This window comes from Pempheris klunzingeri, chromosome 6 (genome assembly GCF_042242105.1).
Source record: "Pempheris klunzingeri isolate RE-2024b chromosome 6, fPemKlu1.hap1, whole genome shotgun sequence".
In the NCBI taxonomy this organism is placed as follows: domain Eukaryota; kingdom Metazoa; phylum Chordata; class Actinopteri; order Acropomatiformes; family Pempheridae; genus Pempheris; species Pempheris klunzingeri.
In genome coordinates this window covers 19,526,250-19,543,909 of record NC_092017.1, presented here as the reverse complement: position 1 = coordinate 19,543,909, position 17,660 = coordinate 19,526,250, and the positions used below count along the sequence as shown (strand labels likewise).

Here is a 17,660-nt window from a genome sequence, read left to right as displayed (position 1 = left end):
TATCCTGTGGGGAGAAATTAAAATACTAAATTAAAGAGTTCAAGCAGTGAAAAGGGCTTTTCATTATAAACGATTATTAATTACTAATTTATCAATTTTGAAACACTAACCAACCATTATCATTAAACCTCTTGTCTACCTGAAATTACAGTTGTAATTGCACAAACCAAAACCTCTGATTTTGAATGGAGTCTTTCCAGTCTGACACAAATATTAGAAAAATGCTTTAAATTCATCAATTGACAGACACTCACAACCTGCATAACACTTTCTCAGTTGTTTCATGATGTGCAAACTTGAACCGGGCCTCCGTTTAAAAAAAAAACACAAACATGACAGAGCAGCTTTGGTTCAGGCGAACAAATCGCCTGACAGGAGAGAAAATCTCACTCTGCCTGAGAAGCTTCGTAGATCAATAAATACCAATAATTACTTAAAAAGACTATTGTTTCAGATCGACTCTTCAACTCCAAACAATTCAACTCAATTTTAACACCTCTATAACATTTTACATGGTTAGAGTCTCTAAGGAAGATGAAACATGAGCATCCTGGCAGTCTGCAGCTGCTGTCGTGCGTACTGAGAGGATGATTTGTTTTGGTTGATCTAGTTTTAAGATGACTTTTTACATTGATGGTCCATGATAACATATGGTTTTTTACTTATTTGTTATCTTGGGGAAAAGGATAGCTCTGTGGGAGGTCACTGACTGTTCTGTGTCACAGAACTGGTCTCACTCTTGGTTGTCATGAAAGTTTATCTTTGTTCAAAGCCATAGAGGCCTTGTTTGTTTGTTTGTGTGTGTGTGTGTGTGTGTGTGTGTGTGTGTGTTGAAATGCCATTTCAGGATAGCAAGTTCTAAAACAGTGCCAATTAAAAACACTTGTTGACGACGACTGGGACATTGAAATTTTATCTGAGCTTTTATTTTGAAATTTGGGCATTTTTCTTCACCAGGCACTTGTAATTTTGAACAACTTTGGAAAGTGAGTGCAGTCACATTTGCATCTACACTGAAAACAGACTGTGTACAGGCAAACTAACATCTCTGTGAGGCTGTATTCAGGCACAGCGGTGCTTACCTAAATGCTACTGTTACCATGCTAACATGCTCACAATGACGATGCTAACATGCTCATGTTTAGCAGGCATGATGTCTGCCATGTTCACTATAGCATGCTAGTATGCTATCATTTGCCAATTAACAATAAACATAAAGAACAACTGAGGCTAATGGAAATGAAATTCGTTTTGCAGGAATCTAGGCATAAAACAAAGTATTGGCATCGATAAATCCATGCCTCTAGCCTCAAGTCATTACAAGTACCTCATGAAGAAAAATGACAATCCTGAACATGAAATGCCTGAAACCAAAATGTGATGGCTTTCCACGGAGCTTTGTTTGTTACAAAATGTAACATGACAGACAAACTTGTTTAGGTGCAAGTTAGCGTTCACGATAAATGACAGCTGACATCCTTTCCTCTGAAAATGAACCAAATAACCCGAAACAGAACAAATTATGGCTGCTTGTGAAAACAAAACTGACATTTCCAGACAGTAAGGTGCAAATCATTTATCAACTATCTTTTACATGTCCACCTGCTGGATAACATGGCTGAATCTGTCACCAAAATGTCTGAAAACAGGTGATTTAAGTTTTGTTTTCTCTCAGACGTCCCTTACAGTCAGTACCGAAGTAATAAATAAACAATGACATACAGCGAAGCTGTCAGAAAGTGAAGTTTAGACACGGAGGAGCGTGGGAGAGGTCACGTCACTGACCGACTCGTCTCATTCTTCCACAACAAACAGCACTTGCCTTCAGTCTCGTGCAGGGCTGAAAGGACCCACTGCTCGGAGGGCGGCTACACACAGTTAAGTCTACGACAGCGACCCAGAGTGAGGACAGCCCCCTCCTTTACACCACATACTGGTGGTTGCTGCTGTAGCTTGTCGTGTAGGCCTGCCGGCTGTACTGGAAGTGGTCGGTCAGCACGTTGTTCCAGCTGTGCTGCTGCTCTGAGCCGTGGGAGAAAGGCACTGACCCGTTGGCCTGGATCTTCTCCAGCGCCGGGTTGTCAAAGGGCATCAGGTCCTGCTTGGAGCTTGGCAGCAGCTTCTTCTCCTTGTTAGCGTCATACTTGGCCTGTTGGCAGTGGAGAAGGGCAAATGGATTTTAAATGACTGGGTGTCTTAGTAGTTGGTCCCCTGGCACCGCACCATGGCTGCCCACTGATCCTAAATAGTGTGGGTGGGTCAAACGCTTCCCCAAGAGGATAAATAAAGCACATTATAACTTTACTTTTTACATTTAAGTCAAAGACAAATTGCAACAAGTTGGATGAGAGCAACAGATATGGAAAGCTGCTTTTAGGCAGAATGCCAAGCACTTTACGGATGACGAATGAACAACTGTAAATTAAGAAGAACATATATAGAATAGTCTATATATGTTCTGCTTCATTTACAGTGATTAAGTGAAACAGAGAATATGTAGAGCACATGGTGGCAGCTGCATTATTATGCAAATATTAATGAATGTAATACCACAAAATAAGGCCCAGGAGAGACTTTTTTCCCAACAACAACTGTAAGCAGAGTGACTTAGTGCTTGGAATCTGCTGATATCAATCTGTCACATGAACATCATCACTGGTGCACAACATATATATATGTAATATGTGCTGGCTGATAAAGAGTTTCCCATTAAAAGAACAGAAGATATATTTTTTTCTCCTTTAACTTCTGCCCCCACCGTTTAGCTACCAACTCACTCCCTGCATATGAATTCAAGCTCTTTGTCCCTTCATTTGCTTCCTCTTTTCTTCCTCCTAATCCGTTCATTCACCGCAGTAGTCGGGGTGACTCACCTTGTTGTAGAGGAAGACTCCGACTATGGCCGTCATCATACCCAGGACGTTTGTGAGGGTGACCGGGTTGCGAAGCATTAGCAGTGAGATGCTAATGACCATGATCCTCTTGGTGGCGTTGGCGACGGCATAGCTGAGCGGGCTGACGAGGTTAAGTACGCTGAAGGCGATGACGTTCTGAGCGAAGTTGCAGAAGCCGCTGATAAGCAGGAGGAAAAAGGTACCCGACCATTCTGGGATTTCCGACTGTGAGGAGAGCAGTGCAGACAGGTTACGTTCAGGGTCATAAAACGAGCCGCGTGCTGCTGAAATCCACCGCAACAGGTGGTATGAAGTGGCTGTTGCTGCTACTCACCAGGTCCCCGTTAACAAGAAACACAGAAAGATCCACCAGAACCCAGGTGGGCAGCATGAAGATGACAGCATTAAAGCCCAGGATGTTGAGCAGCCTCAAGTGGTGGATCCTTGTGTCTCGCAGCACCTTTACAAGGGAAAAGGTTGGTGGAAAAATAAAGCAAAGTCACAACTGTACTAGCCAAAGAAACAGCGATGCAAAGACTTGGTTTTTCTCTGTTTAGATACTTTCTGATGTCCACTATAGTCCTATCGAACGTAAGCAAATCATGAGCAAGTTTTAAATAACAACCTAAAAAACAGTCCATTTAGTGTGAGAGGAATTTAGTTCAGCTTGTACCAAATGACAAGAGATACCCCAAAAAATCTAAAATTGTGGGTTTCATTTGCATGAAAAAGTGGCAGCCGGTGATGTTGTCCAGAGAATATTCTTATTGGAAGTCACATTAACGTCAGTAAAATGTCTTACAAATCTGTCAAATCTTCTGTCAATCTTGTAGATCTGAACTGTACATTAAGATAAGCCACTCAGCTTAATGTATTAAAAGTAAAAATAAGATGTTATAGGTGATTTCTCCGGGCTCTAAAACATCACTCTCAATCACAAACAGCATCAACACAAGTACAATAAATAAATAATAAATTCAATATAAACCAACGCAAACGTGATAACCAAACAAAGCACATACAAGGGCATTCGTATTTACCGGTAAATACACGATAACACAATAATCAAATCATGACAGCAGCAACCACGTACATAAGATCAGAGTTAAAGGAAAAATAAAGGAATTGTGCTTTGAAGTGCAGCAACTGGCCACTGGTGAAATTCAGTTACTGCTGATTTTTCAACACAGAACCACTTCTCTCTTCTGACTGCATTTTACCCTCACACACTCTCTCTCACATTCACACACACAGAGCCAACCTCCTCAGTGCAGAGATCCTGTAGCACATACCAGCGTGAGAATGAGTTACCTTTTTGGAGAAGATGTTCTGCAGAGAGAAGCAGAGTGTGGCAGCCAGAGCACTGATTAGTCCTGAGACATCAAAGGACAGCTCAGTCACTGTGGCCAGCAGCACCCCACCAATGATGGGGATGAGCGAGATGTACACCTGTGATAAGGACAACAGAGTCAGCAGAAGCCAATACAAACAACACTCACGTTACTTACGTTATTTCAACTACAGTAAATTAGCAAAACATAATTTCCTCGGAGTCTTTCCCAATCACTTCCAATCTTTGGATTATGGACTGTTGGTCAGATAAAACGAGCAATATGAAAATGCCTCCTCAGGCGTTTGGAAATGTTACCTGTTGTCTAACATTTTATAGCCCAGGGCTACATCTAAGGATTATTTTTCTGATTGATATCACTTCTAGATTTATCATTTAGTCTATAAAATATTAGAAAACAGTGAAAAACATGCCAATTTCCAAGAGCACCAGGTGACCCCACTGAATGTCTTAATTTGTCCAACAAATAGTCAAAAAACCCCAAAATATTCCTATTCATTATAATGCAAAACCAAGAAAAGCAGCAAATTTTCCCATTTGAGAACCTAGACGAATCAATTTTTGGAATATTTGTTTAAAAAGGAACTTAATCGGTTGATCAAGTAATTGGTGCAGCTCTATTATAGACCTTTATAACGAAAATTATCTGTCGGCTATAGAAATGATGAAAGTAATTGTTAGTTGCATCCCTGCTAAAATGAGTGAGAACATGAGTGGCCTGTTTCCATCTAATATTTGGTGATATCTTAATCACCAATAATTCAAATAAAATAATTATGCATCAACAAATCATTATCACAGTAACTTCAACAGGCCAATAGAATAGCAGTGCATTATTTGTAGCTGTTATTTCAGGCTTGGTTTTGTATAGAAAATGTAAGGGGACATTTTAAAAAAACTTTTCCAAACCTAAAATCCAAAGCACGGCTACATTTTAACCTTCTGAACAAAAAAAGTGAAAACCCAGAGGAAATAGCTTTACAAACAGTTGGCAGCAAAAAGCCACAAAGTAGTGCAGGGACACTATTAATCTATTCAAACTGATGACGATGAGAAAACAGCATCACCAGCAAGCCCAGGTTTAAAGGATGCAGCTGGCCACACTAACTCTCCTATAGGGGACCACATTTATGGGCTGAAACTATCATAAATATCAACAGCAAGATTTGTTGAAAATGTGGGATCATGAGAAACGATTAGACCTGCAGCGATTATGAAACCCACTTGTCCACCCACTCCATCTATTCAAAACCAACCACACAGAGTGAAAATGAGAAAACACTGCACTGGGGACTTTTATTCCTCCACTTTACTGGCATCAAACGGTCCAACTTTCTGCAGATTCATTGTCTCATGCAAAAACTACAGAAAAAAGTGATGTTGCAACAAGAATGAGGAACTCCGTAGTAAAGGAAACAGAAGTTAGAAGAGGCAGTAAAAGAAAAGTTAAAAAAACCCTGATTGGGCGCTTGTTTTAGTCAGGAATTGACCCCAGTGCATGCAAACAATGTTAATCAAACAGATCTTAATTTGTTGGCTGATGATTAAACATCTTTGACAGGATGCACTACCAGGAAGCAGAGCAGCTCCTGCAACAACTTCCTCAACACCATCAGGATGGAAAGACACACACACACGGAGCATGCCAGTAAATGCTGGTCTGCTTATCCTTTTATCACAAATACACGACTGTAAAGTGGCTGGTGCCTGTCTGGTTCTTTTTTGTGACCATGAAAATTAAGACAGGCTGCAATCTATTTTGGCAGAGGCCTAGATTTCTGTCCCATTTCAGCTACCCCACCTTAATTTGAAAATTCCCCCTGAAGGCTCTCTGCACTCAAAAGGGAAAAGTTAAAATGCCATAAAGTCTGCTTTTATCATGGTTATGTTTTTTTTTGTACTGTTGCATGTTTTGGCATTGATGTTGTAGTTAAAGGTGATACTTGACTGGGCTGCATTATGTTGTTACTAATATCTAATATCTACTAATGTCAACCTCATGCATGTAAATGGGAAAGGACAAAGAATTATAAACACCTTTCAATATGTTCTAGTCCAGTCCAACGCCCTCAGTGATAAACATTGAACTGAATTTACACATTTCTGGAAATATCAACAAAACGGAACATTATGAGCTCTGATGTTATGGCGTGGCTGTTGGATTGGACAGCATTAGATTACACAGGTGTACTTAATGTTTGTATTTGTGCAGATGTTTTGGATTTCCCGACTGTCTACTCTAGACTGTAACAGGTCATTTCTGAGCAAAGCTGAGTGAAGTAGAAACACAAACCAACGCTAGCCAAGAACTTAAAAAGTATCAGCTTGGCTTGATGCCTTCTGTTTGACACTTAACACTAAGAAAACAAGGTCTGTTTGCTTTTCCATTGAAAGATGACCTGCAGCAGAATACTTGATTGTTAATGTTAAGAATTAAAGCTGAACAGATTCAACAAGTAACAGAGGTGAAATATTTTGGGGTAATCTTAGATTCTCAGACTTTAAAGCGGTGCTAAAAAGATTTGTAAAATGATCACGGATAACCTCAGATGTTTCAAGATAAGAAATCTGACATTGGACTGTGGCTTTCTGGTTTTATATTCAATGATACTCTCACATCTGAGCTCTGGTTTGGCTGCCTGGTCTTAAGCAAACCAGCCTGTAGTTAAATCCACAGACTGAAATCATAGATAAAAAGCAAATAACGTAACTAAGAGAACTACCAAAGTCTGGTTAATTCAACATCAAACCTGTACTCGGGTCTAGTACTTCATGTAATGTGTGTCTTATATCTTGATGTACCGTTTATCATCCTTATACCTCACTGTTTTCATCTTTTACTTTCATACATGCCCTTCTATGGACAGGTGTTGCAAATTAGAATCTGCTATAAACACAATTAAACCTGCATCATTTCGCTGTTTCTCTATGTGTACTGTATCTGTATCAAATAAAACATAAATATCAGTACAGTTCGAGTGTGCTGCTGCCCCTCAGGCAGGATCTCGACACACACAGTAACACGTCATCAATACCTACGCCTCCCGTCTGTGGACTCAGCCTGTCTGAATACTGAACTGCCAAATGTAAGGTAAACATGACAAGCTGACGTTAGACTCAGAGGTCTCCTTATTCACGTTCAGCAAACTTTGACTGTGAAATATTCCACTGGCAAGATGGTAAGGTGAGCTGTACTGAAGTTGTGAACTTCGTGGAGCCACGATCAGGCGATTGGGCCCCCAATCCTTTTTTTAATACCAAGTAGAAGCAGATACTTAGTTTATCATTGAGAGAGTATAGTAATAGTAAAATAGTATCATAGTAAAGTTAATATTTTAGGATTTTGAAGAGACTACATAGGACATTTTTAGACATGTTTTGTTTGGAAAACTGTGATGGACATTTTCCATCGTTTTCTCACAATCACTAATCAATTACTAGAGAAAATGATCGGCAAGAAATTGTAAATGTCCCCATCATGGGACTAATAAAGGAATGTCTTATCTTATGAAAATCATCTTTAGTTGCAGCTCCACATAATTTGCATGCAGTGATATGATCATACAGGGAACACAGCAAGAAATATTTGTGAGCCTGAGAAGCTGTCCAGAAGGAAATGTTTACAATGAACTAAATCAAGTATTATATGAATTTAAAACTGCTCTATGCCTGAAGTCAGGCATGGTGCATGAGAACTTTAAGCCCTGGATCATGTTACCATTTGACAAACTTTTGTTGCCCAATCTGTGATTAAGAATGACTTATTGAAGGTTTAAGTCTGAAGATGTGCTATTCAATATCAAGCTGACAAAACGTGTGCAGTCACATGCACTCTAGGATGTACTCAATTTCTTCGACTCAAGTTGATATACCAGTCCATCTGGTGTAACTCATCCCACTGGGTTTGATTTCGCTGGTGGATTTACATCAAACAAAAGGTTTGCACACATAGCTGGTGCTCTTTCCAAAACCACTGCATCTCTGAGCCAGAAAATAGGAGCTGATGCTTCCTCTAGTTCTCATATAACTCTGCCCCCTGGTCTGGAAATGTTCGACCACCTGACTGAGGCCTTTCCCCACTCTCACACTGCATACCAAAATACTTTGCATGACGGAAAACAGCCTCTCAAAGACCATGCATGAACACAAATAGCTCCTATAATATGAAAAAAGGTGAGTGACTTTGGGGATTTAACAGGTGAATGCGGCCTTCTGCTGAAAATTTAAAAAAAGTTAGTGCCCCCTCCCTCCCCAACCACCCCAGACCTCCGCTCTCCCACCGAGCATCTGATCAACGCCAGGGACAAAAGCCCCTGCAGATGGCTGTAATATGAGACGCAGTACAGGCGCAGTACGGTGCCACATCACCACTGCTGAAACAGGCCGAAACAGAGCGGCCTTGTGCCTGGTTTGCTGTGTCGATCCCACTCACCTTTGTGGTTTGCTTCTCCCTCATGATAATTCTGGACAACAGCACAACCCATATTGGCATTGTGGCTTTGACTGAAAAAGCAAAAGATAGAAAAGGGAGAATTTTACCAATTCATTCATTTGATTGACAAACAAACAATTTCATTTCTCAGCAGCAGGTTGAAGGTGCAACAATGATTAGGTTTGGTCTATAAAATACGTAATCTTCCCACATCAGTCACACCTTTGTGAAACACTCAACTTGCCTATATTGCAATGTGTCACCAACTGGCACGCTATTAGGTTTAGCCTAGTGTGCGTCACCAACAACGACAGAGTTTTACTCAAGAGGGGTGGAGAGAAGCTAGTTAAAGTAAAGCATGCACTTTCAAATTTTAAAGATATCATTGACGGCAGCTGTGACTCCCAAATTGGATCCAAAGACCATGAAGGTTATTTGAAATAGTTTAGAGGAGGTCAAAACTAGTTTCATTTAAAGTCTACTTACTTCTATTAAAAGTTAGGAGAAACTATTAGAGGTTGTGGGGGTTATTTCAATAATTGGTTGGCCTGTTAATCATTAAGTACACCTAGCTAAAACTAATACACCGAATATGAGGGGTATAATGCTCAAATATTTATACTGGATATCTGCTGATTCAACATCATGATCATTTTGGAGGCTGTAGTTTGCCTGTGGAGCTGTTGAACTTCATCTCATTATATCAAGGGGTGTTTATAGTATTTTCTCCACCCAAGTTATATCAATGAGGGAACACCTCTCACCATAAAGCAATACAGGTCTAACAGCACCACAAACCACAGCCTCCAAAATGATCATGATCATAAAGCTGAATTCTACACCTCTCTTAACACTACACCCTTCATGAAGGTGCATTTTATTGCATGATTGCTGAACTAACTTGCAACTTTTTACTGTCCAGCTAATTAGCGGCAAGTGGCCGAACAAGCATTGATGGAGACAAATGAAAAGCATCCACTTAACTCTCTTAATTAGCAAAAACTAATTCAGAATGTTGATGGATTTAGGTTTTGTTGAAATGGTAGCAATGGCTCCCAAATTGGGGAGAAAATCAGGGGTGTAAACATGAGAAGAACAGTTATCACTTCAAGTTTAATTAGTGGATTTGAGGTTAAGACACACTATTGACTGACTGAGTTTATTTATTTATTTTTATTATGATTATTATAATTATTCAGGTACACTTAGCTAAAACTAATGCTGTCTAATAACAGTCCTGCAATAAATGCTAACAGTTCCAAAATCTGGTCCAAACATAACCAGTGATCTGGTTTAGACTTGCAAAAAATGCTTGATTTCAAGTGCACACACTTCTGCTTCAAGGTTAGAGAAATTATTTGAACTTGTAAGGGCTGTTTTATTCACAGATTTTACAATAGAGTCAGATGTAGTCATACAACAGCTCTAAAATAAATCATAACACCATGACGGTTATGTTCAGGTTTTATTTAAACTGTTTAAAAGAGATTTTTGTAGACTGTATGCTGTTGTGTGGTTGAACTTGGTGGCATTATACTGAGGGATGTTTCTGTTATCAGCTGTACCCTGACTAAATCAGTAATATTAATATAAACAGGGTGAGCACAATTTTAGACCGATCTCACCACAAACTGCAGCCTCCAAAAAGACCAAAAAGTTACATAAGCACGTCTCTAAACAAAAACTGAACATTATAACCTTCTTAAAAGGATGAATTTATTCAAGGACTGTTAGTTTTAGCCATAGGACCAGAAGTTTTTCAGCTTCTAATAATAAAGTGGCGACTGTGTGCAGCTTATAGGCTAGTTAAGTCTATTCAATTAGGCCAGTTAGCGTTATTTAATTCCACACCAGGTAACCTAATAATACTTTAGATTGGGTTTCCTCGAAGAAACAGGGAGCTGTGATCTGATCTGGCAGTCTGAGATCAAAGTTTGAGGAGCTCACAGCAGCACAGAGCAGGTTCAGTGATGGACCCTCCCCCCTGACGTAGCTTGGTATAATTAAGTTGACTAGCTAGCTAACAAGCAGCCACTTTGTTCTTCTTAAACCGAGTCTAAAGCTGGATAATTTGCAGTTAGCGGACCAGAGTTAAGTTAATTAATCTGGTGAAAGCTTGCACCCCCTGGCCGCCACATCAAACCGGGGCCCACACGCTGGGCAAATGTCGGTGTCGCCGAGTTGTCCAGCGTTAGCCGCGTAGCTAACATCAGCTGACGGACACATCATCAAGTTGTGGCCTCACATTATTATTAAATTTAACACAAACACGCTGAACTCACCAGTGTGCGCGTAGGAAACGGGCACTTTCCATATGCTGAAGTGAGCCGACACAGAAGCAAAGTATTTTCCGAAGGCTAAAGGCAGGATGTACCACCGGTAGTACCTGCTCGGCAGTTCTGTTTTGGGGACTCCCCATGCCCGCAACAGCGGCGGAAGGAAGACGACGATAGAGATGATGTGAAACAGAGAGACTGTGACCGGGTACGGGAATCCATTAAGGATGATTTTGTTGACGATGTTGCCCCCCGAGCTGACCGTGTACCAGCCCACACACAGGAAAACTATCCGGATCCCTTCCCTGACCGGGGGCCGGTCCGCCGCAGCCATCTTCCAGCGCGGAGTGACGAGTCACCGGCGGTGTGAGTGTCGGCTGTTGGGGGAGGAGGACTCTACCGTCAAACACCAACGACGAAGAAATCTCACGGCTTCCGGTCACAGCTTTCAAAATAAAAGCCGCTCACAGACATGAGTTTCTAAAATGGGACTGCTGGGAGCTGCACCTAAAATGGTTGATTTTGGAGTTTGAATATCAAACTCTAAAAGCTGCCATTTAAATACTAAAACTAAAACTTTGAAATGACCTACTTGGCTCACCATTCAGGAAGTGTAAGAAAAGCTACTGTGTGTTCCTTTTAAAATGCCCCATTTTCCCAAAACATGAAAATCTCCCAATACTGTACATGGAGACCCAAAATGTTCAAAATGAGACCACTAAAACACATAAACAACTACTCAAAAATAAATATTAATCATATATAACTACAGTATTATTTACTTTATTGCCGGTTTGCTGCATTTTTATTTCACTCTGGCAGTTCATCTCAAAATGTCTTTTTTTTCTAAAGTCTGTTTTAATTTCACTCCATTTTTCTAATTGGTGTTTTATCTCATAATGCCGCTTTTCATAACGTTTTTGTCTGACTATCAAGATAGACAGGGTAGAGCCAGGTGAAATCTCAATCTGAAAGAGCTAATATGGTAGAAAGTGCTGCAACCAATCATCATTTTTTTATTGTAAGTTAATGGTTTGGTCTATAAAATGTCAGAAAACTGTTATCTATGCCTAAAACAATGTCATCAATGGCCGTGAAATTGTTTGTTTTGTCTGAACAGCCCAAAAATCTGAAGATATTCACTTTATCATCAAATCAGACAAAGAAAAGCTGCAGATACACATAATTGAGAAGGTGGCACTAGGATATGTTTGGTATTTTTGCATGTAAAATAACAATTAATTATTAAAATAGTTTAGTTAGAACTTACAGAAGAGAGTGTATGAGTAATTGTTAATTTTTTTGATCAGGTTCAAAGTTCATTTAGTTGTCATTCTACAACACAGGGTTGCACAACTAAGTACACGCTTTCATGAGCAATTTGTGCTTCAGTAATACAGGCAAAAAGACAAATTAAAACAAAAATGTAGCTAAGGTTGTGGAGCTACTGGTGGCCTTATACACATGCGGCACCATCACCCTGGTGATGGGAAGATCGTCTCAAAAAAGGTTCTTGGTATCCTGGGAATTAATCAAAATTAATCTAGCATGTAGGAACAACACAGATGAATTTGTCAATTAATCTACTAAGTGTAATAGCAAAGAGCCAGAGACAAGATAATCACAATTGCTTCAGTTTTTTTTATTAACACATAAACATGTCCACTTAAAGGACGAAGTAGCAAATATGTTCTCTTCTGCATTCGACTGAACACAAAAGGCTAATTTCTGTACATTCACTAAGGCTCTGTCTTTAGGGAAAACACAGGTTTCCATAAGGCAAAAAATATCTAAAGGAATGACATTAAGTACTTTGTCCAGCATGTCAATTTATATCTCAGTTCTTCCTGACAGTACAAAGATGCAAGCTAGTAGCATAATCTGCTCTGCCATTTCAATTCATATTTTACAACCTAAATACACAATAAAGGGCAAAGGCAAGTATACAATAAAATTAATTCACATCATCAAAATGTGTCATTTTCGAGAGTTTTCTTGTGTAAGGTAGATTGGTGTATCAGCAGAGTAGGTTGGAAAGTCGCTGCTGCATCACTGAACCAACTATGAATAAAGAAATGACAAAAATTGTTTAGTGTAGTCTGGACATGTATAAAAATCTTAAAATTAATATGTAAATAAATATCATACATGACAGCCACATTTCTTTATCAGTGTGTATTGCTGGAGCACAATACAAGCCTTCCTTTCTCTCACCTCAAACTGCACAGTCACATCTGGCAGTTTCAGATCGCTTTATTTAACTGCATTCGAACCTCACAACACATGAAAAATATTCAAATGTTTTAAAACTGATTTCAGTTACTCTTTCTGCTAAAAGTTGCATGAGACAATTGTGCAATGGGGAGGAACAGCAGTCCCAAGGGGTGATAAATGCTTTTCACAGCACAGACAGTTGATAGTTAGATGTTAATACTGATGTTAATGAGGATAGAGACTTGAAGGAAGCACTCATTTCAGCTTTAAAACAGCTAAACGGGCTTGTTCAAAGACATGAGCACATGGCAACGAAAACCTGATTGTTAGATGCATCTGTTGGATTCTGCTCCAATTATGTAGCTTTACAGTTTAAAAGGTGATACAGTTAATCCAGTCACAGCATCAAAACATAAAATGTTACTAAACTGGACTGTGAACTAAATGTAAATGGATGCCAAACAAACAGTAAAGTCACATTCCACGAGGCATGTGTATAACATGAGACGAATAAAATATAGCAGTGTAGTTTAATGTGAAGTCCTGTCCCATACGAGGGATGGGAGGTTATTGGAAACTCCATCTGTACAGTTACTGAACACCAACAACTGAATGGTCAGATAATGCATAGCCTTTTTCCTTCATGCTGTCCTCACACAATGTTCACAAACTCATAAAAATCACGGATTACACCCTCTGTGCTTCACACACACACACCCAAGCAGGCAGCACACAGACACCACTTTCACCAATGGGGCAAAATGGCAGCGTACACATAAAAGAGGTGCCTTCACACGTGCACAGTTGCTCCGCTATACGACAAAGGCAGCTTCCAATTCAGAAATCCAACCCCAGTTTCAATCCAGACAGATGTACGGCAGAATGTTCAACCTGCTCTCATCTCCGTGTGGGTCCAAGGAGATGCACTCTGTCCAGTCATACCAGCTACCCTTTGTGTCATAGCAACCGTTAACCCCAGACCAGTGTTGTGTGTGTAATCTGTTCAGGTCTTCATCGATGATCTCTCTGCTGACTCCCGGTAAATCCCTGGCTGGGAGCTCTGGAGCCAGCGCGTGTGTCTTCTTGGCATCTTTGTTTTGATGTTCCTCTTTTTTGAAGAACTCTGTCATGAAAAAGTGTGCGCCAGGGGTATGGGTGCCCGACGACGTCAGCACGTTGCTTTGCTGGCTAAGATACGACTGGATGATTTCGCTCCTTGATAGCTCTTTCCAGTCTGTCTGCTGGAAGGGACTGGGAGGAACCGGTGGATTCTGCTTCGGCTGTTCTGGCCACTGAAATTCGGGTCTGTTGCCCAGTCTGACCTCCTCCTCCTGACAAGACTCTTTATGCATGGAGGGTTTGATCTGTCCTGTTACAGGGTCAAATGTCAGTCTCCTGTCTTTTAACCTGACTGGTTTAGTACCAACTTCTACAGTGTGTGCATCTATATTCACCACATTGTCCTTAAGCCTGTATTTCTGCCCTTTCCTTTTCCCTGTGTTGCTAACAGTATCATCATCTTCCAAACTGACCCCATCACTACAGGAGGAGGCATAGGAGTTAAGAAGTGATGTATTGGGAGGCCTGCCTTTGGAGTCCAAATCTGCAGACCATGAACTGTCAGTGTGCAAACCCTGAACAAAAACGCTGACAGACTGAGGGGAAGGCCCCAGCCCAGGGGTGTCCACAGACCCAGGCCTCACAGGGGGGCTAGAAAGGCTCCATGCTTGTGGAGCAGTTTGTTTAACACCAACATCCTGCTTTGGAGTGTGAGAACTGTGCAAGGAACTGCGTGGGCTTTTGGGTCGATACTGCCCCCCAGAGGCAGCTTGCTCCTGTCTAGCTTGCTGCTGCAGGACCGATGCTTTTAGCAAAGAGGACGTGCTGGGAGGCTTGCTGTATCCCGGGGCACTTGGATGAGGTTTTACAGCGTTGACAGGGATTTTATTTAGTCTGTCATTATCCAAAGGCTCAGGTGTCTCCCTGTCTAATGGCTGATGTGCACGAGTGTCTGTAAAAATTTCAGAGCTACCACCAATTCCATTGGTCGGCAGCTGTTTGGAGTTTTGTAGAGTCGTTTTGGGAATCTTGGCTGGTAAGAGCGGTCCTTCCTTCTGGTCACCCTTGCGTTTCCGGTTGTTCAGTTTTTCCACCCTTGGTGAGTAGCAGTTGTTGAAGTCATTTCTGTTCTTCAACTCTGGGCCTGTTTTACCTGATGGTGTGGTGGCAGCTGGAGCAGAGATGCAGGGATGAGCACCACCATTGGAAGACCATGATGCACCAGTTTGTCCTTTGGACAACACCTCTCCCCTCTCTGGCTCAATTAGCTTCTGCCAGGTTCGCAGGAGCTTCTTGGCCCTTTTGGCGAGGTCTTCGTTCTTGGTTTTCTTCCTGATATCGTTGATGAGCTTGCCAAGACGGGTTTCCTTTAAGGAGATAAGATCGATGTCAACAGTGACTTGACTGGATACAACTCCATTTTACTTTCAATGCGCATACTTTATGGCTGAATAGAACCTACCTCCAGTGCCTCTTTGGTGATGGGATACTTCTCCAAAAATGAGATCACCTCGATAACTACCACCATGTTGCATATCTGCTGAGAAGACACGCAAGATTATATAACACAACCCTCATTATAATGTTGTCAACATAACAACAACAGTGTCTGGGAACACCTGCTTGTAATATGCAATACCCAATATGCATACATTCTACAGAGAGTGAAAGAAAGGCTGTTAGAAGGTCAGAGCATAATTTGAATAGGCTTTCAAATGTGCACCTGTTTGTCAAGAGACAATGTTCTCATACTGGTTTCAGGCTCAATATGACGAACTGAGATTGCATGCAAATGTGTCATTTTATCCCACTACAAGACAAAGTCACATCTGCAAGTACGGTAGAAGGAAACAAATCTGATCATAGTGGCCCGCTCACTTTAGCGTGGGCCTGCTCTGCACCAACTACTGTTGGGTGTTATTACGATACACGCATACTATCAGTTAATGTAAATGTATCTACCGTACTGTTAATACACTGCTGTCCTTGTTTGTATGTCTATTCTGTTAAAGTACATTTAGAACAATGAAAAACTGAAGTCAGATTCCTTTTATGTGTGAACATAAAGCTGATTCTGATACCGACTGTGGTAGCTACCCCTTTAACATCCCTGGTAGTGATGGACTGCTTTACGGCAATAGTGGATTTCTTTTCATTTAGGATTTCTGCACCAATGTAATGAGGTACCTGGATTTAGCCAGTCATTATGATGTGGATATTATTATGAAGGGAAATTCATGTCAGCCACTCATAACAGTAGAGAGTTGCTTGTCTGGTTTGTTTAATATGTAGAGAAGATAGCTTGAAGCAAAGCCATCAGCTCATTAGGTTATGTGCTTAAACCTTTACCTACAGCAGTACAATATACAGCAGAAGTCATACTTACATTTCCTCAAGTTGACACATCAAACATCTCTAGCTTCAGTTATTCAAGTTGATGAGATTGTCGTGGTATTTTTACAGTACTTTTCAATATCACTGGCACAGAAGAACTGGACAGCATCCTGCAAAAGTTTGGTAACGTGTCATAGTGTCAAACCTTCAGCCTGGCTGCTTCATAGATTTTTACCAATCTTTGAAGTGTGCTGCAACACACCACGGCACTCTCATCAGCTGTATGGAGGTTAAGGGTGTAGATGTTAATTGAATGAATGTGAAGCCTTGTTCTTATTGAATGCCTCTGTCACCATGGGATCCTGCCTGCAGAGTTACACTTCCTACCTGGTAGCTCAGTTTTGTCTCCAATCCTGGAGCTCTGTGCATTTTAATGTGCACAAACATAGCGCCTGGCTCTTGAATGCCTGGCATTAGTTACTTTCGCTATCTAGTGATGTTAGCAGGCTAATTAGCAAGCAAATACTAACTCGCCACACACTGACTGGCCCCACTTTGTCAACCCCGCTGTGGCTAGCCTTAGTCGGCTCGGCCTTGTTGTCTGCCTTCCCTGTCGACCAGCTCGTCCTTTTGGAAACCAGCGGATATACTCACGTTGCTCTGGCCGTCGATGGCTTGTAGCAGCCGGTCTCTCATCACCTGCGGAGTGGCTGTAGCCGCTGTCATCGCCTGGCGGTGTCGCGGGTCAGAGCGGACTCAGACGGCAGAATCCCCCGAGGAGGCGGCGGGTGGGAACCTGCCGACACTCACAGGCCCGACGGAAGATCCTCCGCGGGGCAGAGCATCATGTTTTATGATGCTTTTATCGCCGTTTTTCATTCGCCGCTGCCACGATTTGATGACTAGGACGAAGAGAAGTGGAAAATCCTCTGTGGGGATCGGCTACCCCTCCTCGGCCGGTAGCCTCCTCCTCCTCCTCCGCCTCCTCCTCCCGCTTCTAGTCGGGCTTTTTGTGAAGCGCTGGCGCAAAGCATGATGGGAGAGTTTACGTAACTGATTGTTCACGTTCACCATTTTCTGAGTTTCATTTCTTTTCAATT

General features: G+C 41.4%; 2 protein-coding genes across 2 annotated transcripts; both read right to left on the bottom strand.

Annotated features, from left to right (window-relative positions):
- Window positions 1–1,641: 1,641 nt before the first annotated feature.
- On the bottom strand, window positions 1,642–11,302 carry slc35e1 (solute carrier family 35 member E1). Its single transcript, XM_070831863.1, has 6 exons — window positions 10,960–11,302; window positions 8,678–8,748; window positions 4,206–4,343; window positions 3,229–3,354; window positions 2,874–3,119; window positions 1,642–2,149 (listed from the first exon to the last, which is right to left on the bottom strand). The coding sequence occupies exons 1-6, from the start codon at window positions 11,285–11,287 to the stop codon at window positions 1,922–1,924; spliced, it is 1,137 nt and encodes a 378-aa protein (XP_070687964.1). The 5' UTR covers window positions 11,288–11,302; the 3' UTR covers window positions 1,642–1,921.
- A 1,272-nt stretch (window positions 11,303–12,574) lies between these two features.
- On the bottom strand, window positions 12,575–17,472 carry LOC139202689 (mediator of RNA polymerase II transcription subunit 26-like). Its single transcript, XM_070832241.1, has 3 exons — window positions 17,215–17,472; window positions 15,689–15,763; window positions 12,575–15,593 (listed from the first exon to the last, which is right to left on the bottom strand). The coding sequence occupies exons 1-3, from the start codon at window positions 17,284–17,286 to the stop codon at window positions 14,025–14,027; spliced, it is 1,716 nt and encodes a 571-aa protein (XP_070688342.1). The 5' UTR covers window positions 17,287–17,472; the 3' UTR covers window positions 12,575–14,024.
- Window positions 17,473–17,660: the final 188 nt, after the last annotated feature.